The sequence below is a fragment of the Sciurus vulgaris genome, assembly GCF_902686455.1.
Source record: "Sciurus vulgaris genome assembly, chromosome: 10".
NCBI classification, from domain to species: Eukaryota; Metazoa; Chordata; class Mammalia; order Rodentia; family Sciuridae; genus Sciurus; species Sciurus vulgaris.
In genome coordinates, this window is record NC_136470.1 from 12532434 (window position 1) to 12549137 (window position 16704).

Genomic DNA, 16704 nt, shown 5'->3' on the forward strand with positions numbered 1-16704 from the left:
AGTTGCATTTAAAACCACTGTTGGGGTTCCTCCAGGCAGCTGTGGTGAGAGCGGGCCGTGGACCTGGAGGCAGGTAAAGTTTAACACACGGGCATTGGGGTCATGAGTCTGGTGAGGTTGAAGATTGGTGAAGGGGCTCCCAGAGAGAACGACCTGGAAGGAGACGGACTACCTGAAATGAGAATTGGGCAATGATGAAGTTTGTGGTATTGAAACTTAATTACCTCCCAGAGGTGGTAGCTACAGTAGAATGGAAGACAAGGTCATTGGCTGAGAAGACATGGAGGAAGACTCTGCCCTTCCTCCTAGCCTTCCTTTAACGTCCTCCCTCACCTTTTCATGTAGGAGTTTCCTGCTCTTTCTTTAAAAATTCCACTTAAATTTCATATCAGCCAATGCAGTTGGTCTCTCCACGGTATTTAAATTATTAGACCTTTTGTATGAGACATGTCTCCCTCCCTAACTACATACACTCTGGTCCTAGGCAGGAAACCGTCCTGTTCAATTTTACACCTTTTGCATCCATTGTTTACGTTATGCTTTGATTGTCCACATTAGTCTCCAACCATGAGCACAATCTCCCATTTCCCCCACCTCTCCCTTAGCCCTTTCCTGTACTTGTTAATTTTTTTTTCTGTGTAATAATGGTGTCTCTGTTTTTTTATTGTGCAACAATCATTTTTTGACTATCATAGAAAATATGAAGTTTGGTTATTTAAAGTTGAACTCCAGTGATTTTTTTTTTTTTTTTTTTTTTTTTGTCAACATTGAATGCTGACTTTTGGGGCTTCTTTGGTCTGTCCTGAAACCTTGTATTAGAAATTCCTATGTCTAATACAATGTTTTGTCAAGTCTGATCTGTTCCTTTTTTTTTTTTTCTTTTCTTTTTTTTTTTTTTTTTTTTTTTTTTTTTTTGCCTATAATAATACTGTGGCTGCTGTTCTGAGCCTTAGATGTGCACATAATTAGTTTCTTAAGCACATTTCCACTGAGGTGTATCCCAGGTCTTCTGGCTCAGTGTGTTGTACCATAAGAAATTTTGTCATTTGTCTCCAAACATTCCTTCTCTTCTACGTTCCTCATCTTGCATTCAGACCTCTATCCACTCTGTAAGTCATTCATAGCAAAGAACTGTGTTCCTTCATCTCAGACCCAGTCCTATCCACTAATTAAGTTTGTCTCTTGACCCTACCACCTTTCTTGGGGTTCAGCCTCTTACCACCATCTACTAGGTTCTTGGAATAAAAACCTAGATACTCTGCAGTATCCTCTTCCTCTTGGTTTCCCATAAAGTATTTGCCTGAAGAATCTGAGAACAAAGGATCCTTCTTCCCTGCTTAGAATTCCTCTCTGGTTTCCTCCATCCTTAGTTGAAGTCCAAGTTCCTTGTGGCATGTAAGGCCCTGGCTCATAGACCTCACCTCCTGTTTTTTCTCCTCTTGGTTTCCATCAAGTCATTGTTTCTCTGAACAGTGCACTTGAGCACATCACCTTGCTGTAAGCCTTCCAAACTCATCCTTTTTTGGCCAGTAGTGTCCTTCCTTACGTCGTCATGTTTGTGCTCTGATCCCTATGAGACCCACACCAGACTTTTACTTATGGCCTGCTCGGGTCCACACACCATCATTATCAGTTCCACCTTTGTATCACCATACTAACTTCTGCCGCCTATAGTAATTAAAATTTGTTTGAACTAGGTTATCCATTTGAAGATTTTATTTATATCCCCAGTCTGTTAGACAAGTTAATAATGTAAAGTTCAGATGTTCAATAAGTGTGTGAATGAATTTTATTTTTAATCTGTAATTCTAGGAAGCATGTCATAGTGCACAGCATACTTCCAGATAAAGTGAATTATTGCTTTGTATGCTCTTTTGACTTAGAAACTTAACTATGTATTCCAGTAGTGTGCATAATGCCAGCTTTCCTTAAAAAAACAAAGTTCAGATTGCATGTCTACCAAAGTCTTTTCCACCTCATGTATTTTTAATTAAATATCTTATAAAAACAAGATGTGTTCACTGCAGAAGAGGAAAGGGAACTACAGATAAGCCAATTAAAAAAAAAAAAAAATCCACCATTCGCTTCCGTGGTCATTTGGGTCTCCAGAATTATTTCAGAGAAATCTATAAACTTTGGCCACAAAGGCTTAAAGAAATCCAGCTTGATACATCTTCCTAGCATTATTTATAAAGTAGGGAAGAGGTTTGGTGTATGATCTTTTAAGCAAATCTCGTGTACAGATACCCATATGTGTGAAATAGATTAATTGGCAATCTTTATAAAAGTCGTGCTGTATAGGTGTTGACCCTGTTAACTATGTAATCTCAAATGCATGCTCTAAAGAACTTAAGAGGTGCAATAGAGCCTGGGATTTGTTTCATATGAAATCATTGCAGTTTTCTGTTTTCTATTTTCTGAACAAGGTTGAGGTGGTTTTGCTTTCTTTGGCCACTGTCAGATTGGTAAGTCAGAAAATCAAGTTATTATGAGGAAATCAGGAATGGGACCTTCCCATTACCCTGTAAGAGTCACTGTTTGCTTTTGAAGACTCTTCTGGACTTAATTCTTTTGTCATTATAGGTATTTTGAAACCCTCTCCCATTTTTCTAGCATTAAAAAAAATTGCCCTTTGCCCCTGTAGATGTGTGCTGGAGTGTGCCACGCTGACCTTCAGAACAGTAAACATTGGTCCTTTCAGTTCTTGAAAACAAACCTTTTCATATAAAAGCTGGTGGAAGAATAAAGTTTGGTTGGTTTAAAATGCTTCTGTATAAGTAGACCTCTCTCAAAAGAGGCTAAAACTGAGTATGTACATTTTATGCTGCTTCAAATTAAAGGCTACAGATCTAGAAAATAAACTATTCATTTAGAATCAGAGGAAGTACACACTTAGGTGCTTTTGTTTTTATGATGTATGCCCAATTATATTTACTTAAATGCTGTGAAGAATGTTTCAGTCTGCCGCTAGTTTCAGTTGGGTCTGAAATACGGTCTAGGTGGTGGTCCTGTGTGTGTGCTCATTTTCCAGGATTTTCTTAACAACTCTGAAGGGGCAGATTTCAAAAACTGTCTTTTCCTATTAAAATTAGCATTTCTCAACCTCAGACTGAAACTCTCAATGTATTTAAAATTTCCCCAGCCATCAGACTTGACTTCAAACCATGGAGGGTATTGGGGGAGCAGGAGGAATTAAGATCTTAATTATCAGAAGTGAAAAATATTGTTTTGTAAAATCAAATAGTGTTAGGACCATTATTACCTTTCTGAATAGAGGTGTGGAATAATAATTTCAGCAGTTAATAGAACAGGTACTGAACCTATTATTCCATTTGATGTCAAGTGGAAGTGGCAGGTGTTATTGCTCTGCCCATTTTATAAACCTGAATACTGAGGCATGTGCCTAAGATCACTCCTGGGTAGGATTATATTTCATCAGTGTATTTCTGTTTAAGCATTTAGAGGACATTTATGTAAGTAAATGCCAAAACTGGTGAGTCTCCATGTAAAAGGAGTTATAACCTGGTGCTGAGGATGTAGCTCAGTGGTAGACACTTGCCTAGAGTACATGAGCCCCTGAGTTCAAAAACCAGCTCCGTAGGGTTTGGGGAGACAGCTCAGTTGGTAGAGTGCTTGCCTCGCAAGCACAAGGCCCTTGGTTCAATCCCTAGCAACTCAAAAAAAGAAAAAGAAAAAAAAAAAAAACCAGCTCCGCCAAAAAGAAAAAGTTATAACTCTATCTCCATACATGCTTCAGGTCCACTGCAGTGGTTAAGCCTGAGAGAATACTGGATCACATGATGACTAACAAAAACTGAGGGAGAGATTCTCATTGATCACATTAGTATTTTTTATACAGAAATTGTAGAAACATGGAAGACATGTTAGTCTGCTGCCATGGATGGTGCAAGTTGATTCCAAGTTATAAACCTAAAATACCATGATGGTGGGGGGAGAAGTTGAAATCAACTTGTACTAAAATACTGAGTCATTTTTCTGTTAGTCACACAGCATTTCTGATGCCATTGCCAGCTGATAGCATGACCCATAACTTGCTCAAAGATAGTTCTGTAGCACACAGGTAAATAGCATATTCCAACACTATCGGGAGCACTTTTCCATTATCAAAGTGACTCCTTTGGGAGTATTTACCTTATGACATTTATATTTGAAAGAAAGAAATTGAGAGATTTGATGCCTGTTAGGTAAGTGGAAAACCAATACAAATCCTTACTACTTTTCCTCATGATTATAAATACTGAATCATTGAACTTGTGTGACTTATACTAGAATGAAAAGCCCTCGTATAAATGAGAAGGTAAGAACTAGTAAGTCATTGTTACTCTAACAGCACCAGTTTAACCGTCTTAGAAGAATGAACACCTGGCACTATTTAGCAGTCATGTTGGCATGGCAAGTTACACATTGTGCTGTCCTTTGAAAAAGAAGCGAAAAATAAACCTTATATTCGTGTATGGGTCTTTGTTTTATAAACAATAGTATTTAAATGTGTATTATAACTACATAAATCATTTAATACTATAAACTGAGTGTAGCATGGAATCTGCTTTATTTTTTGCTGGATTTTCCAGATCAGTGATCTCGTTTGTTTTATTTAATCTAGTAGTTGATATATTAACTCGGACTGAGATTTTGTCAAGAATACACCCGAAATACCCTTTGTTTGGCTTATTGGTGAATGCAATCCTTTATCTCATTAGGAGTTAACACATTGTGTTTCTCAAATGTTGTATTTGGAGTGGTAAAACAGCTTCTACTGAAGGCTGCCAAAGATTTTGACATACTCTTCAAAAACTGGTATATTGTTTTTCTTTTCCAGCTTAATTTTGCCTCTCTCTGTATACTAGGTACTTTAAAAATTAGTTATTAGTAGATTCCTTGCTTTAGGTACTGGGCTCTCTCAGTGGATCTGGGATGGGTTGGTACAGATTGGCACCCAGCATGAAAATTAAGGTTGTAGATTGAATTTCATTTTACCTTAAATTTCATAGATAACAGCCAAAATAAGAAAGCCATCTTCTGTGGCATTTACATTTTGTCTTTGTTGTATTTTAGGCACTCAAGGAGTTGCTCCTGGTCCTGTAATCGGGCTGCAGGCACCGTCTACTGGTCTTCTTGGTGCCCGACCTGGCCTCATCCCGCTCCAGCGCCCTCCAGGAATGCCTCCACCTCACCTACAGAGATTCCCTCTGATGCCACCCCGCCCCATGCCGCCGCACATGATGCACAGGGGTCCGCCACCAGGACCAGGGGGCTTTGCCATGCCTCCCCCACATGGAATGAAAGGGCCCTTCCCACCACATGGCCCTTTTGTTAGACCTGGTGGGATGCCAGGGTTGGGGGGCCCAGGGCCAGGCCCAGGGGGGCCCGAAGACAGAGACGGAAGGCAGCAGCAATCCCAGCCACAGCCACAGCAGCCACCTCCACCACAGCCACAGCCGCAGCAGCCACCACCGACACAGCAGCCACCTCCAGCCCAGCAGCAGCCACAGCAGTTTAGAAATGATAGCAGGCAGCAGTTCAATTCAGGTAGAGACCAAGAAAGGTTTGGAAGAAGATCTTTCGGAAATAGGGTGGAAAATGACCGTGAACGGTATGGGAACCGTAATGATGAGAGAGAGAATAGTAATCGAGACAGGAGAGAGTGGGGAAGGAGGAGCCCTGACCGGGACAGGCACAGAGACTTGGAAGAGAGAAATAGACGCTCTAGTGGGCATCGAGACAGAGAGAGAGATTCTAGAGATAGAGAGTCTCGTAGAGAGAAGGAGGAAAACCGAGGAAAGGAAAAGCCTGAGGTGACAGACAGGGCAGGTGGTAACAAAACCGCTGAACCTCCCGTTAGCCAAGTGGGAAATGTAGACACTGTTTCAGAACTTGCTAAGGGGGAGGCCGAGGCCACAGTGGTGAAACCTTCCGAAGAGTTACCTGCTGAGGCTACCTCATCCGTTGAACCCGAAAAGGATTCTGGCTCAGCAGCAGAGGCTCCTCGCTAGAGACTGGAATTTGTCCCAATGTGACAGTGACACTTCTGGAGTGTAGAGCGTGAGGTGTACAGATGCTGTATTATATTTGCTCCTGCTATATCACAGCCCCGCAGTAGTTGGTGGGGAATTGTAAGCAATTTGATTGCTTCCCTTCTATTTAAAAATAGCCACAAAATAACAAAAAATACTGAAGATATGAATAAATATTACCCTTTTTGCTGTAACTTTTTAAAAGTTTTGACTTTAAAAAGTTTACAAATCGTAATTAGAAGTGCTCTCTATTTTTTTTTTTTTTTTAATTTAAGACAAGGTAACGGTGAAAGCTCCTCAAAACAATAGGGATGTTTTTAATAAACTCTATTTTCGTAACAAACTGTAATGTGTGCTATTCTTCCTACACTGCATAAGGTAGAAAAGGATTGTTCACCGAAGTTTGAGCTCTTCATGTATTGGAGTCTAAATTAGACTTGTTTGATGGAAATACATTTTTATGTAGTTATTCTCAGACACTATCGTTTGTAATTCTTTTGATTTTTAGCATTTTAATCATAAGTTTAGCAGTTTGTTATTTGAAAAGCTTGTTTGCAGTTCAATCAGGGTTTTTGTTTTTTTCCATTGGCTTTGTGGTAATATCCTAATTAATTTGTAAGAATATTTTACATGGGGAAAAATTGGATTCCCAAACATGTTGTATAAATTATCTGGTTACCTTGGTAACTTAGTAGGTTGGGTTGTTGTTTTTTTTAAATCATCCCGTTAAAATTTTCTAAAAAGGTAAAATGAAATCAAGGTTAACATTTGCAACTTGAAAGCTTTTTGTCTTATTTTATATAAGGACTTAAATGCAATCTATTGTTTCTTATAAGCATTGCCTGTTGCCTTTACCGTTTTAATTCCCCTGCTGCGCAGAGGTAGACTGAAACTTTTACCATATAAAGTATTCTCTTTTGCTTATAACTGTTGGGTTAACTAGGAAAATAGGTTTAAGTTGTCCAAGAAGTACCACTTGAAAACATTTCAAACCAAAACAAGCCTTTATAAGAAATAGTACAAAAAAGCAGTTACATGAAACCGCTTACCCAGTGCCAAGACAGTCCTAGTATTTGCAGCCTTCAGGCTTTTTCTTAAATTATGTTCTTACACTGTCCTAGTTTCAAATGTGCTGAGTAGTTAAATTTGTTTACCCTCGTGCTCAGTGAAGGTGCTTCATTATTTTAGTACTCTTCAGTAAGATCTATTTTGATGAGGATAATGTATCTAGGACATTGTACTGTTCCTGCCTTTAGAACACAAAAGCCCATTTCATATCTGTAAACTTCAATTTATAAAACTTCGTTTTGTGTCGACCCAACTGAAACTCCTTCCAGTTTTCAAGTACTTCTTTCTCTTTCCAATTTAAGCTTCTACTTCCAGTTCAAAGTATTGAGACCACCCCATTTATTTGCACATGAAAACAAAAGCAAATAATTGTAACTTGTAGTATGACTGCACTTAAAGCTGCACACATCTGTCCCTGTATTTGAATCATCCCACATGAGCAACAAACTACATTAACAAAATCTGGGAACGAATACTGTTTTAAAATTCTCTGGTCATTTTAACCACTTACCATGTATGAACACATTCTTCACCTCAAATCTGAACTTTGGAAACAGTGTACTTTTCCAATTTAGCTGTTCTCCTAAATGACTTCTTAGATCTCATAAAGTACGTATTGATAGGATTACAGTTTATTCTGATTATCAGAACTATTTTTACAATTCAATTCCTAATAACTGTAACCCGGATAGTCACAAGCCTCAGATTAACACTTCATTTAAACATTTTTCTCACAGGAACAGGTACACACACATTTACATTAAAAGGAAGAGAACTGATTTCTCTGATTTGTCCAATTGCAACTTGGGTAAATTATGTGAATTCTTGGACTATTTCAACAGTCAAATATTTCCCTGGTTCCCTCTTCTAGTACTGTAGTATCTTCAGAGGGCCAATCTGAAGAAAAGAGACTGTGCCAACTTCCACTCTGTAAAGTAGAATAGGTGTCATTCTGACAGGTAGGTCAATTAATCTTAGCTAACTAAGGCTATAATTTATTTGCCTTTTACAAGTTCACTAAAAGTTATCAAAGGGCCTTCTTAAACTGTACTACATGCTTTAAAAAAAAAAAAACAAAATTAGGTACTTTATGAATCAAAATGCTTAGTAACGAAGCAGGGAAATTTCCCTAAAACTGACAAAGGACAAATTTGGGTTGCCATAGCTAAAAAGAGAAGTTGCTAAAAATTTTTATACATTTTGATGGCCCCTCTCAAACATTTTGAAAATGAGAGTGCTATGAAATCATTAGTATTACTAAATCTGTTCCATTCACGCTCTGTATAAATAAGTATCAGAGCTTAATTTAGAATTTTGATCTGGATACTTTAATTAAGCTAAAAATAAATGCCATCCATACACAGGGTGTTTATTCCCAAGCTTGAATGAGAACTGAAGAAATCCTGACAGTTTAATACTCATTTGTGTTAATCTGGTAAAATACAGAGATCACTGAAACATTTTAATTGAGTTTTATAAAACTATACAAATTTTCCAAGTAATTGTAATATCAGTTCTCATTACAAATACTTAAAGCAATTAAAAAGAAGTCACACAATTACACTTTTAGATTACAATGTTTAATGTTATCAAGTTAAATTTCTACAGCTAGCAGGATAACAGATGAGTTACTGGGACTCGGACCACATGGAAGGAATGTTTACTGCGCGATCCCAATTACACCACAAGCCAGCCGACTTCCAGCATTTCCCGTCTTTGTACTTTCTTCATTTCCACCTTTTCCCAAGTCATCTGGTTTTTCATGGACCTTTAAAAAAATTTAAGAACATTTAACTTTGAGCTATAAAGTAGTGTATCATCTCTTCCCAACAATAATCTAACGACTTAATATTAGAAAACAACATGTTAAAATAATCCAACTAGCAGGAAAAATGCTAACATTTATGCTTAGGAGTTTCAAAGTAGAAACTACTACTCAAAGTTTCTTATTGGTGCAAAGATATGTTACCTTTAAACTCTAAGTAAGTGTTGCTATCTCTAAAAGAAATACTGAAAATTCCAACACCACATGGCCTTCATCATCCATGAAAAATTAGAGTAACCTTATAAAAAAATTCAGGCCTAATGAACTATAGACCTGTAAGTAAGAGACAACCCTAAAACCAAACTACTTAGCAATGGTATTTTAAATTTTGTTCATTAAATGATTCTTCTGCTTCACCAATAGGGCTGAAGAAAATTCCAAGGATAAAGGGTCCACTGAAAGGAAGTACCTACCAAAAAGTTAACTGCCCTGAGGGGGCAAGAGAGCCTTTCCTACCTGGAGGCATGCATGCAGCAGACACAGCTCCAGGGTAACTTGGGAGGACCATTCCACATGACAGCCTACACACCTGACTCTTATCAATACTCAAGTTCATCCCAGATTTTAGATTTAATAAAATATTCTATTACCTACAAGAGGAAACAATCATGGCAAGAAAATATGGCTGCTTTAAAACTAAAAACTACTATTACCCCAATTTGGATCTAATATAATCTTTTAACTGCATCTTAACAGTATTATTAACTGAACTAAATTAATTCAGCTTCACTGTAGACATCCAATAAAATAACCGCTTTTCCTAATCTGAACTCAAAGTATAATTTATGTGAATATTTAAAAACCAGGACTAACCATTGTGAAATTGTGAAAAGATATGCCTGTATGTTAGAAGAAATCTTAGGATTTTTTCTTTTTATACAAAACTTACCACCATTGTGCGGCCAATGATGGAATGCTCTCCTGAGAGTGAGATCAGAGAATCTTCAATGGACACATTGGCCACACCATCTCTGTCAGCAAGCACATTGCCCAGGTCTCCAACATGCCTGACAATGAAAAATTAACAGATGTAATTAAACTTGCAGTCAAATATATAGGGCAGGCTAAGAGGTATACATCAAGTAAGATCACTTTTCCAAACTGACAAAATTTCAGAAACAAAAATTTAAAAACAAGCTGAGAAAGGGTCCTGGGATAGGGATGACCTCTTAATTTCAGAGATAAAGTACCACAGGGTAAACTCTCAGCTACTAAGTCATCCCTATTAGTTAATGGAACAATGAAGAAAGCTATGCCCCTAGGCCTGTTATAAAAATAAATTTCTATTCCTTAAATTTAAATATTCTGAAAGGTTTTCAGAAAACATACACATACAAATGGAGTCTCAACTTAGTTTCCAGCATGACATTTTTATCTACAGATGCTTCCTAGATTTCATAGTGATGCTTTATTTTGCTAGTGGCCAACAGTACTGTTATATTGACATTTCCTGTATTAGGTCCCTTTGGCACTTGTATTAGTTCTATGTTCAATAAATGGTACAAAACCTAATTGTTTTAAGTGTTCCCATTTGTCACCTCCTTAGCCCAAGCAATAAGCCATTTCAGCACTAGGGATGGGGAAATTACATGGAAGACAAAAAAAATCCAAAAGCAGAGGTGGGGAAAGCATTCGACTATCTTGCTTGGTTCTGCAGACCATCTTGCTTGGTTCTGCAAGCCATGCACCCTATCAGGTCCACAAATCTATCACAATTATGCCGGAGTTCAGCAGCTTGCTGCTCACCTTTCTTGATCCGTTGGCCCACCATGTTTTTTGGATTGAGGATTGAAGTGAGGACCTGCACTTGTACAGCCTATTTACAAAAGAAAGGGGGGGGGGGGGTCAGCTAAATTATGAATCAAAATTCCAAAATAAATTCTAAAAAGAAAGTGATCATTGCCAAAACTTCCAATGGAGAAAGCACAGGCCTGCATCATGATTTCTGGGATAATAAAAACAGGAAGCAACACCTTGGTATAAATACAATGGGCAGGGATTTTAACTACTGACACTAGTCAAGTTAACATCCTTCTCTGGGCTTTGGCTTCTTAACTGTGAAACAGTAGGGCACACAACTTCAACAGGTCTAGATCTAAGAATTAAAATCACACATTTATGATCCTAATTTTAAGAAGGTACGATGCCTAGTTCCGAAACACTTATCTGTTTAGCAGCATACCACCAAATAGCTCTTCTGGTTTGTCTGAGACCTTTATCTGGTGTAGGCAGAACATTAGATAGCACCTTATGTCCAAGGGTCATCTCTACTGCCTTGTATCACACCCAGAGGTGGCATTCCTGGGCACCAGGGATGCCATTCAGAAAGAACACAGCTCAACTGTTTTCCCTGATAAGTGGATGATGATATACGATGGGGGGTGAGAGAAGAATGGAGGAACTTTAGATTACGTAGAGGGAAATGAGAGGGAGAGGGGTACGAAAAATGGTGGCATGAGAGACATCACCACCCTATGTACATGCGTGATTACAGGAATGGTATGAATCTATATTGTGCACAACCACAGAAAAGAAATGATGTAACTCATTTATGTACAATGAATCAAAATGCAGTCTGTAAAAAATAAAATAAACCAATTTTTTAAAAAGTTAAGAAAAAAAGAACACAGCCATGACAGCCCAGGAGGTCCTTTTGTGATAGGCTTTCCGTATTCAGCAGCAGAAGGAAAGTTTCCATTGTTTACAGCTTCAACCCAGGCCCCAGGGAATCCCACACAGGGAGAAACAGCAGGTTACAGGAAGTAGTTTAACAAGTCAAAGCTGCAGAACAAGCACTTCCCAAAAAAGAGGCAGAAGCAACTTGAGAATTTTCGTCATTATGGAAATCAGTAAAATTTGGTCACTAAAATAACTACTTGGAAACAAATCATGGTACATGAAAACAAGTTCTAGCAAAATGAATCAAGTACTCACCCCAAATCTGTAAACATGAAGGTTCAGATTATAACCCAAATATGGCAAATGATCACTAAATGCAATTTAATTCGTAACCTTTCCTTAACTTGCTTCTAATCCCAAACTGAGAAAATGAAACATTCCTAAGCAACAGGGTCTACATCCTATCTTGAGTTTGTAATCATATTTTTGTCCCAGCAGGGATCTCAAGTTGGGTGTGGAGCTGTTCCTGGGGTAATGCAAGCAAATCAGACATTGTGCTGGAAGTTCCCATCCCAGCTCACAACCCCTGTGATCATTACCCAAAATAAGAAAGGAGCTTTTTCTTGTTTCCTATTGTGTTCTTAAAAAAGCACAAGATAAAAATGATCAACTCCTTCCCATTCTCCTCCCCACACTTAAGGAGTCAAATACCAGTTTTGTGGCTAATTTCCTTAAGGTTAGCCTTAGTAGTCATTTTACCTTGACCTTAAAAAAAAAAAAAAAAAAAAAAAAAGTTGAAGGTTTTTACCAGTTTAACCAGGGGTTACCAGTCCTATTTACCTTCCTCTGTTGAACAGGTATGGTCACTTGGAGCAGTGCAAACCCACCTTGTGTATTATCTCCAAATTGATGGACATGGAATCCGTGCTGGCCTTCGGTCAATCCTGTAATGCGTCCCGATACCACAACTTTATTTGCCTTTATTCAAAGAAAAGCACATTAAGTTTGAGAACACAAGCACTTTTGAACAAAGAAAACAGTTGACTTACCTTTAGTAACACAGTAAAGTGAAACAGACTCCCACTATCTCCCAGCCAGTGAGAACCTCCTTGTTCTAATACCTGCTGCCTAGGCACTCTGGAGCCAGGGACTAGGATTAGGTTAAGTATAAAAAGCATGTAATAGCAACATAACACACCAGCAGGCATAGGTGAGTACCTAAATGTCAAATGTGTACACTGTACTTTGTAGGATGTGACTCTCTTAACAATGAAGATGTGAATATGATTAAGTACTTGTTCAGTAAATGCTTCTGAAGAGGTTGTATTTCCATCCAATGAGTATACATGTACATAACTAACCTTTTTTCTTTTGCAGTGCTGGGAATCAAGCCCAGAGCTACATCCTCAGCCCCCTATCAAACTTTATAAGCCCCAAACAGAGCTGGGTGTGGTGGCCAGTAATCCCAACAGTTAGAAGGCTGAGGCAAGAGGCTCACAATTCAAGGTCAGTCTCAGTAATTTAGCAAGATCCTGCATAAAAATAAAAAATAAAAAGGGCTAGGGGCATCGTTCAGTGTAGACCATCCCTGGGTTCAATCCCAAGTACCATACACAAAAAAATTAATGACCTAAAGGACTCATTCTCTACTCTCGGTGGGCATTTATGTTTCCATCAAAAACATTTCACCTAGTAGTCAGAAAACATCCTACCCTGAGGGCACCTATTCTGATCTAACCTGAAGTATTGTTTTTTTGTTGTTGTTTGTTTTGTAAGTTTTTTTAGGCACTGAAATCCAGACAACCTTCCATACTAACAAAAAGAGAGGACAATAAAAACACTAAAGTAGTTGAGATGGGCACGGCCTATGCAATATCAGCAATTCAGGAGGCTGAGGCAAGAGGATCACAAGTTGGTGGTCAGCCTCCAGCAATTTAGTGAAACCCTAAGCAACTTAATGAGACTCTGTCTCAAAACATAAAAATTTTAAAAAGGGGCAGAGGATGTAGGCCCGTAGTAAAGCAGCCCTGTGTTCAATCCCCAGTATCAAAAACAAACAAAAACAAAGTGTGTAGAAAAACCAATGCAGTATGACATGCCATTCAGGCAGTCACACCAGGTAATGGAACTGAATCTAGAAATCAAGGACATTACTGCCATAGCTCCAAATAGATCAAGAACTGAAATAAAACACAGGAACTACATCTCACATTTATATATATGCCAGTATATTTGTTTTTAGCTAATTTTTTTTAATAGCCAGGGCCATCAGGTATAAGACAAAATTCAAACATCAGTTCTCCCTCCCAAACACTTGTATATACTACCACTCCTGTCCTCTCTGTAGAAATCTATTTTGAAGACTACATATCATTCAAGTATTAAATAATATTCTCATAATATAATTACAAATGACAAAGTAGAATGGATAATTATATAAATTTATTAGAATGTAATTATAAATTACAAATTTTTTCTCTAGTTGGTAATCTTGTTCAACTTTCCATCTGAAAACACTGCTCAAAGGAAGCAATAGTTGCCCTTTTTTCTTCTGAGAATAGAATTATGATTCTTCTACATACAACCTTTAATACTGGAAAAACAAATGTGAACACTATTCCTCACCCCAAAACACAAAACATAACAGTCAGACAAAAAGGGTAGGTTCTTTCAACCCTACCCCATGGGCAATGCACACAGCGTAAGTGAGTAGTTCTTCAGATCCAGTTGTATGGGTACAACCCTAAGAAACCAGTCTCACTGTGAGCAACACTGACCTGGGAATCGAAAATGAATACCAACTGGCCGAATCCAGTGTTGTCTTGGGCTAATGAAAGTTCAGTATGTACATCTCTAAATTTTTCAAGATTTAAGAGTAGGAAACCAAACAGAGGCGAAAGTTCTGATTTTTGAAGTGGACAACTAATCCAAAATTTTAAACACGAAATAGACCAGAACAGTTTATAGCCAATTTATTACATCTACCAATCTGTAGAGCTGTAATGCTTAACTATCCAAGGGTCCTTATCAAGTACAAAGGGCACCACCAATATGAAGTTTGGTGCTTAACTAAACTGTGCAAGCTGCTCAGGACAGGTGAAAAACCAGCAGAAACTTGAGTTCAGGTATGGATTCCCAGCTGGTCTTCACATTTTCCAATGGCCAGAGAGAGAGGATCCCTCAGAGGCTTCCTAAGATTCTCCAGCAGTGGAGAACTACTCTGGGAGGGGAAAAAGGAGACAAAAACCAAGTCTGACAAAAGAAACCCAGCCAAATGGAGTCAAATGCCAAGAACCTTTTTCAGAAAAAGTGGAGACCAATTAAACACTCAAATGCCAGGTTCTCCCTAGCACAAATCAGACACTTTGCATACACTACAATTCCTGCCCACTCACATTTCTGTAAACCATTTTGAGGACTAAACCTAAATCACATATTAAGTCTTCTCACGATTATTAAGCCAAGCACAACAAAATTTTCCTCCAGTTGGTAACATCACTATGGTCTGGCAACAGTATTACGAGTTATCTTCCTTGCAAAATACGTTTTGGAAATATTATTGGCAATGAATATTTCTAAAATTTAGAAAATTTGTTCGTAAATTTATCTTTGAGATCTGGGGCATACATAGGTCAGTGGCACAGTGTGTGCACAAGGAAATGGGTTAGATTTCTCCCACCGAAAAAGAATATTTTTTTGTCTTTGACATTTCCACAACCTGAATGCTGGTAGAGCAATTTTAAGGCTACTTCAAAGTGAATTTGGTTTAAGGAATGTTCCAAACCCCGTTACTAAGTGCCAATTTCATGTAATGGAAACGCCAAGTCTCTTAACTTCCAAATCCCAAACCCCACCCACTGTACTTAAACAACAGCTCAAAGATAGATGCACCTTAAAATCACTTTGGAAACTTCAATTAAAAAAAAAAAAAAAGAGGGAAATGTACGTGACAAATTTTGATATAAGTGGTCGGGGATTGGGTCTTGGTGTTGGTATTTCCTAAAAGCTTCCCAAATTAGTTTACTGTGCAACCAGAGTTGATCATCGCTGCCCTGGAGAAGTCCCAGTTAGATCTCCGGCTCTGGAGCTTTGAAGAAGTTCTCATTGTTCTAGGCCATCTTCTTTGCCCTTGCGGCCTGACCACGGCCCAGAAGAGAGGGCCAGCACTTTCCTATCAAGTGCCACATCCATTCTCTGTTGCGTATTCTTGTTTTTCATCATAAAAATACATAACTCAACCTTAGCTCGAAAGGCGGCGGATCACAACTCGCAGCACCCCGACCTAGCGCGCTGGAGTCAGAAGGCAGCCCCAAGGAGACCACGCATGCGACAATACTGCGGAGGGCCCTGCCGCCCCGGAAACCGGACTGCGCCAGCGTCCGAGGCAACCACGCGAGCAGGAAAAAGACCCCTCGGGGAAGGGCCGGCGCCACTTCAAAAGCGACCAGCCCCCACCCCGGCCTCCAGACGCCCGCAAGCGGCGGCCGAGGCCCCGTGGGCAACCCGCCTTCCTGGCCCGCGGCACAAGCCGGGCAGGCCCAGCCGCCCTCCGCCCGCACCCCGCCCTGACCGCCGGCGGCCACACGCCGCAGCGCGGGCCCGCCCCGTGACTCAGCACATAGCGGGCGCACGCGGATGCCCGTGCGGGTGCCAAGGCCCCCGGCGGCGCGGGCCTACGGGCCGGGGGCGTGGCGAGGGCGGCCCGACCCGGCTCGCTCGGGACACAGGTGCACGGGCTGACGCGCGAACAGGGCCTCGCCGTGGACCTCCGCCCCGGGCCTTGCCTGCTGCTCGAAGTGGATGGTGCCCTGCACCGGGCCGTCGCCCTTCAGCACGCACACGGCCTTCGTTGCCATAACTCGCTGGAGAAGCGCGCCAGTCCGACCCGGAGGGCTGCGAAGGCGAGTGAGCAACGATGCAAGAGACGCCGGCGCAAACCCGAGCGATCTCCCCGCGGCTACTTTATAGGCCGGGCCCCCGAAGCCCCGCCCACGCTCTGTCCTGGGACCAATCGCCGGCCGCGAGCTCTGCCCACCCGCTACGGCGGCCTTAGAACGCGAGTGGCCACAAATGCCAGGAGGCGGGGCCGAGACGTGCGCAGGGAGCCGCCCTCTGCCCCGCATTCCCTGGGCCCCGAGAAGTCCTGAAACCCGAAAC

The 16704-nt window shown here is 40.1% G+C and overlaps 2 protein-coding genes across 6 annotated transcripts in view; one reads left to right on the forward strand and one right to left on the reverse strand.

The window, feature by feature from the left end:
* Positions 1-6378, forward strand: part of SCAF4 (SR-related CTD associated factor 4) — a 60168-nt gene extending 53790 nt beyond the window's left edge. For all 5 annotated transcript variants that reach the window (XM_079156421.1, XM_079156423.1, XM_079156424.1 and 2 more), the window contains one exon: positions 5077-6378. In XM_079156421.1, coding sequence (XP_079012547.1) covers positions 5077-6014 — 938 coding nt within the window. In that variant the 3' untranslated portion in view covers positions 6015-6378. The remainder of the gene's footprint in view (positions 1-5076) is intronic.
* A 2283-nt stretch (positions 6379-8661) lies between these two features.
* SOD1 (superoxide dismutase 1) lies at positions 8662-16495 on the reverse strand. The gene is made up of 5 exons (XM_079156428.1): positions 16332-16495; positions 12435-12525; positions 10675-10744; positions 9818-9935; positions 8662-8871 (listed from the first exon to the last, which is right to left on the reverse strand). The coding sequence occupies exons 1-5, from the start codon at positions 16401-16403 to the stop codon at positions 8764-8766; spliced, it is 459 nt and encodes a 152-aa protein (XP_079012554.1). The 5' UTR covers positions 16404-16495; the 3' UTR covers positions 8662-8763.
* Positions 16496-16704: the final 209 nt, after the last annotated feature.

What these genes read in the sequence shown, in the direction of transcription:
- SOD1 (XM_079156428.1), bottom strand. Translation starts at nt 16,403, where the DNA reads ATGGCAACGAAGGCCGTGTGCGTGCTGAAGGGCGACGGCCCGGTGCAG. An exon ending in CCATCCACTTCGAGCAGCAG is followed by an intron (nt 12,526 to 16,331) that starts GCAAGGCCCGGG and finishes CTTTGAATAAAG; the next exon opens with GCAAATAAAGTTGTGGTATC. An exon ending in GGGCCAACGGATCAAGAAAG is followed by an intron (nt 9,936 to 10,674) that starts GTGAGCAGCAAG and finishes TTTCATTGTCAG; the next exon opens with GCATGTTGGAGACCTGGGCA.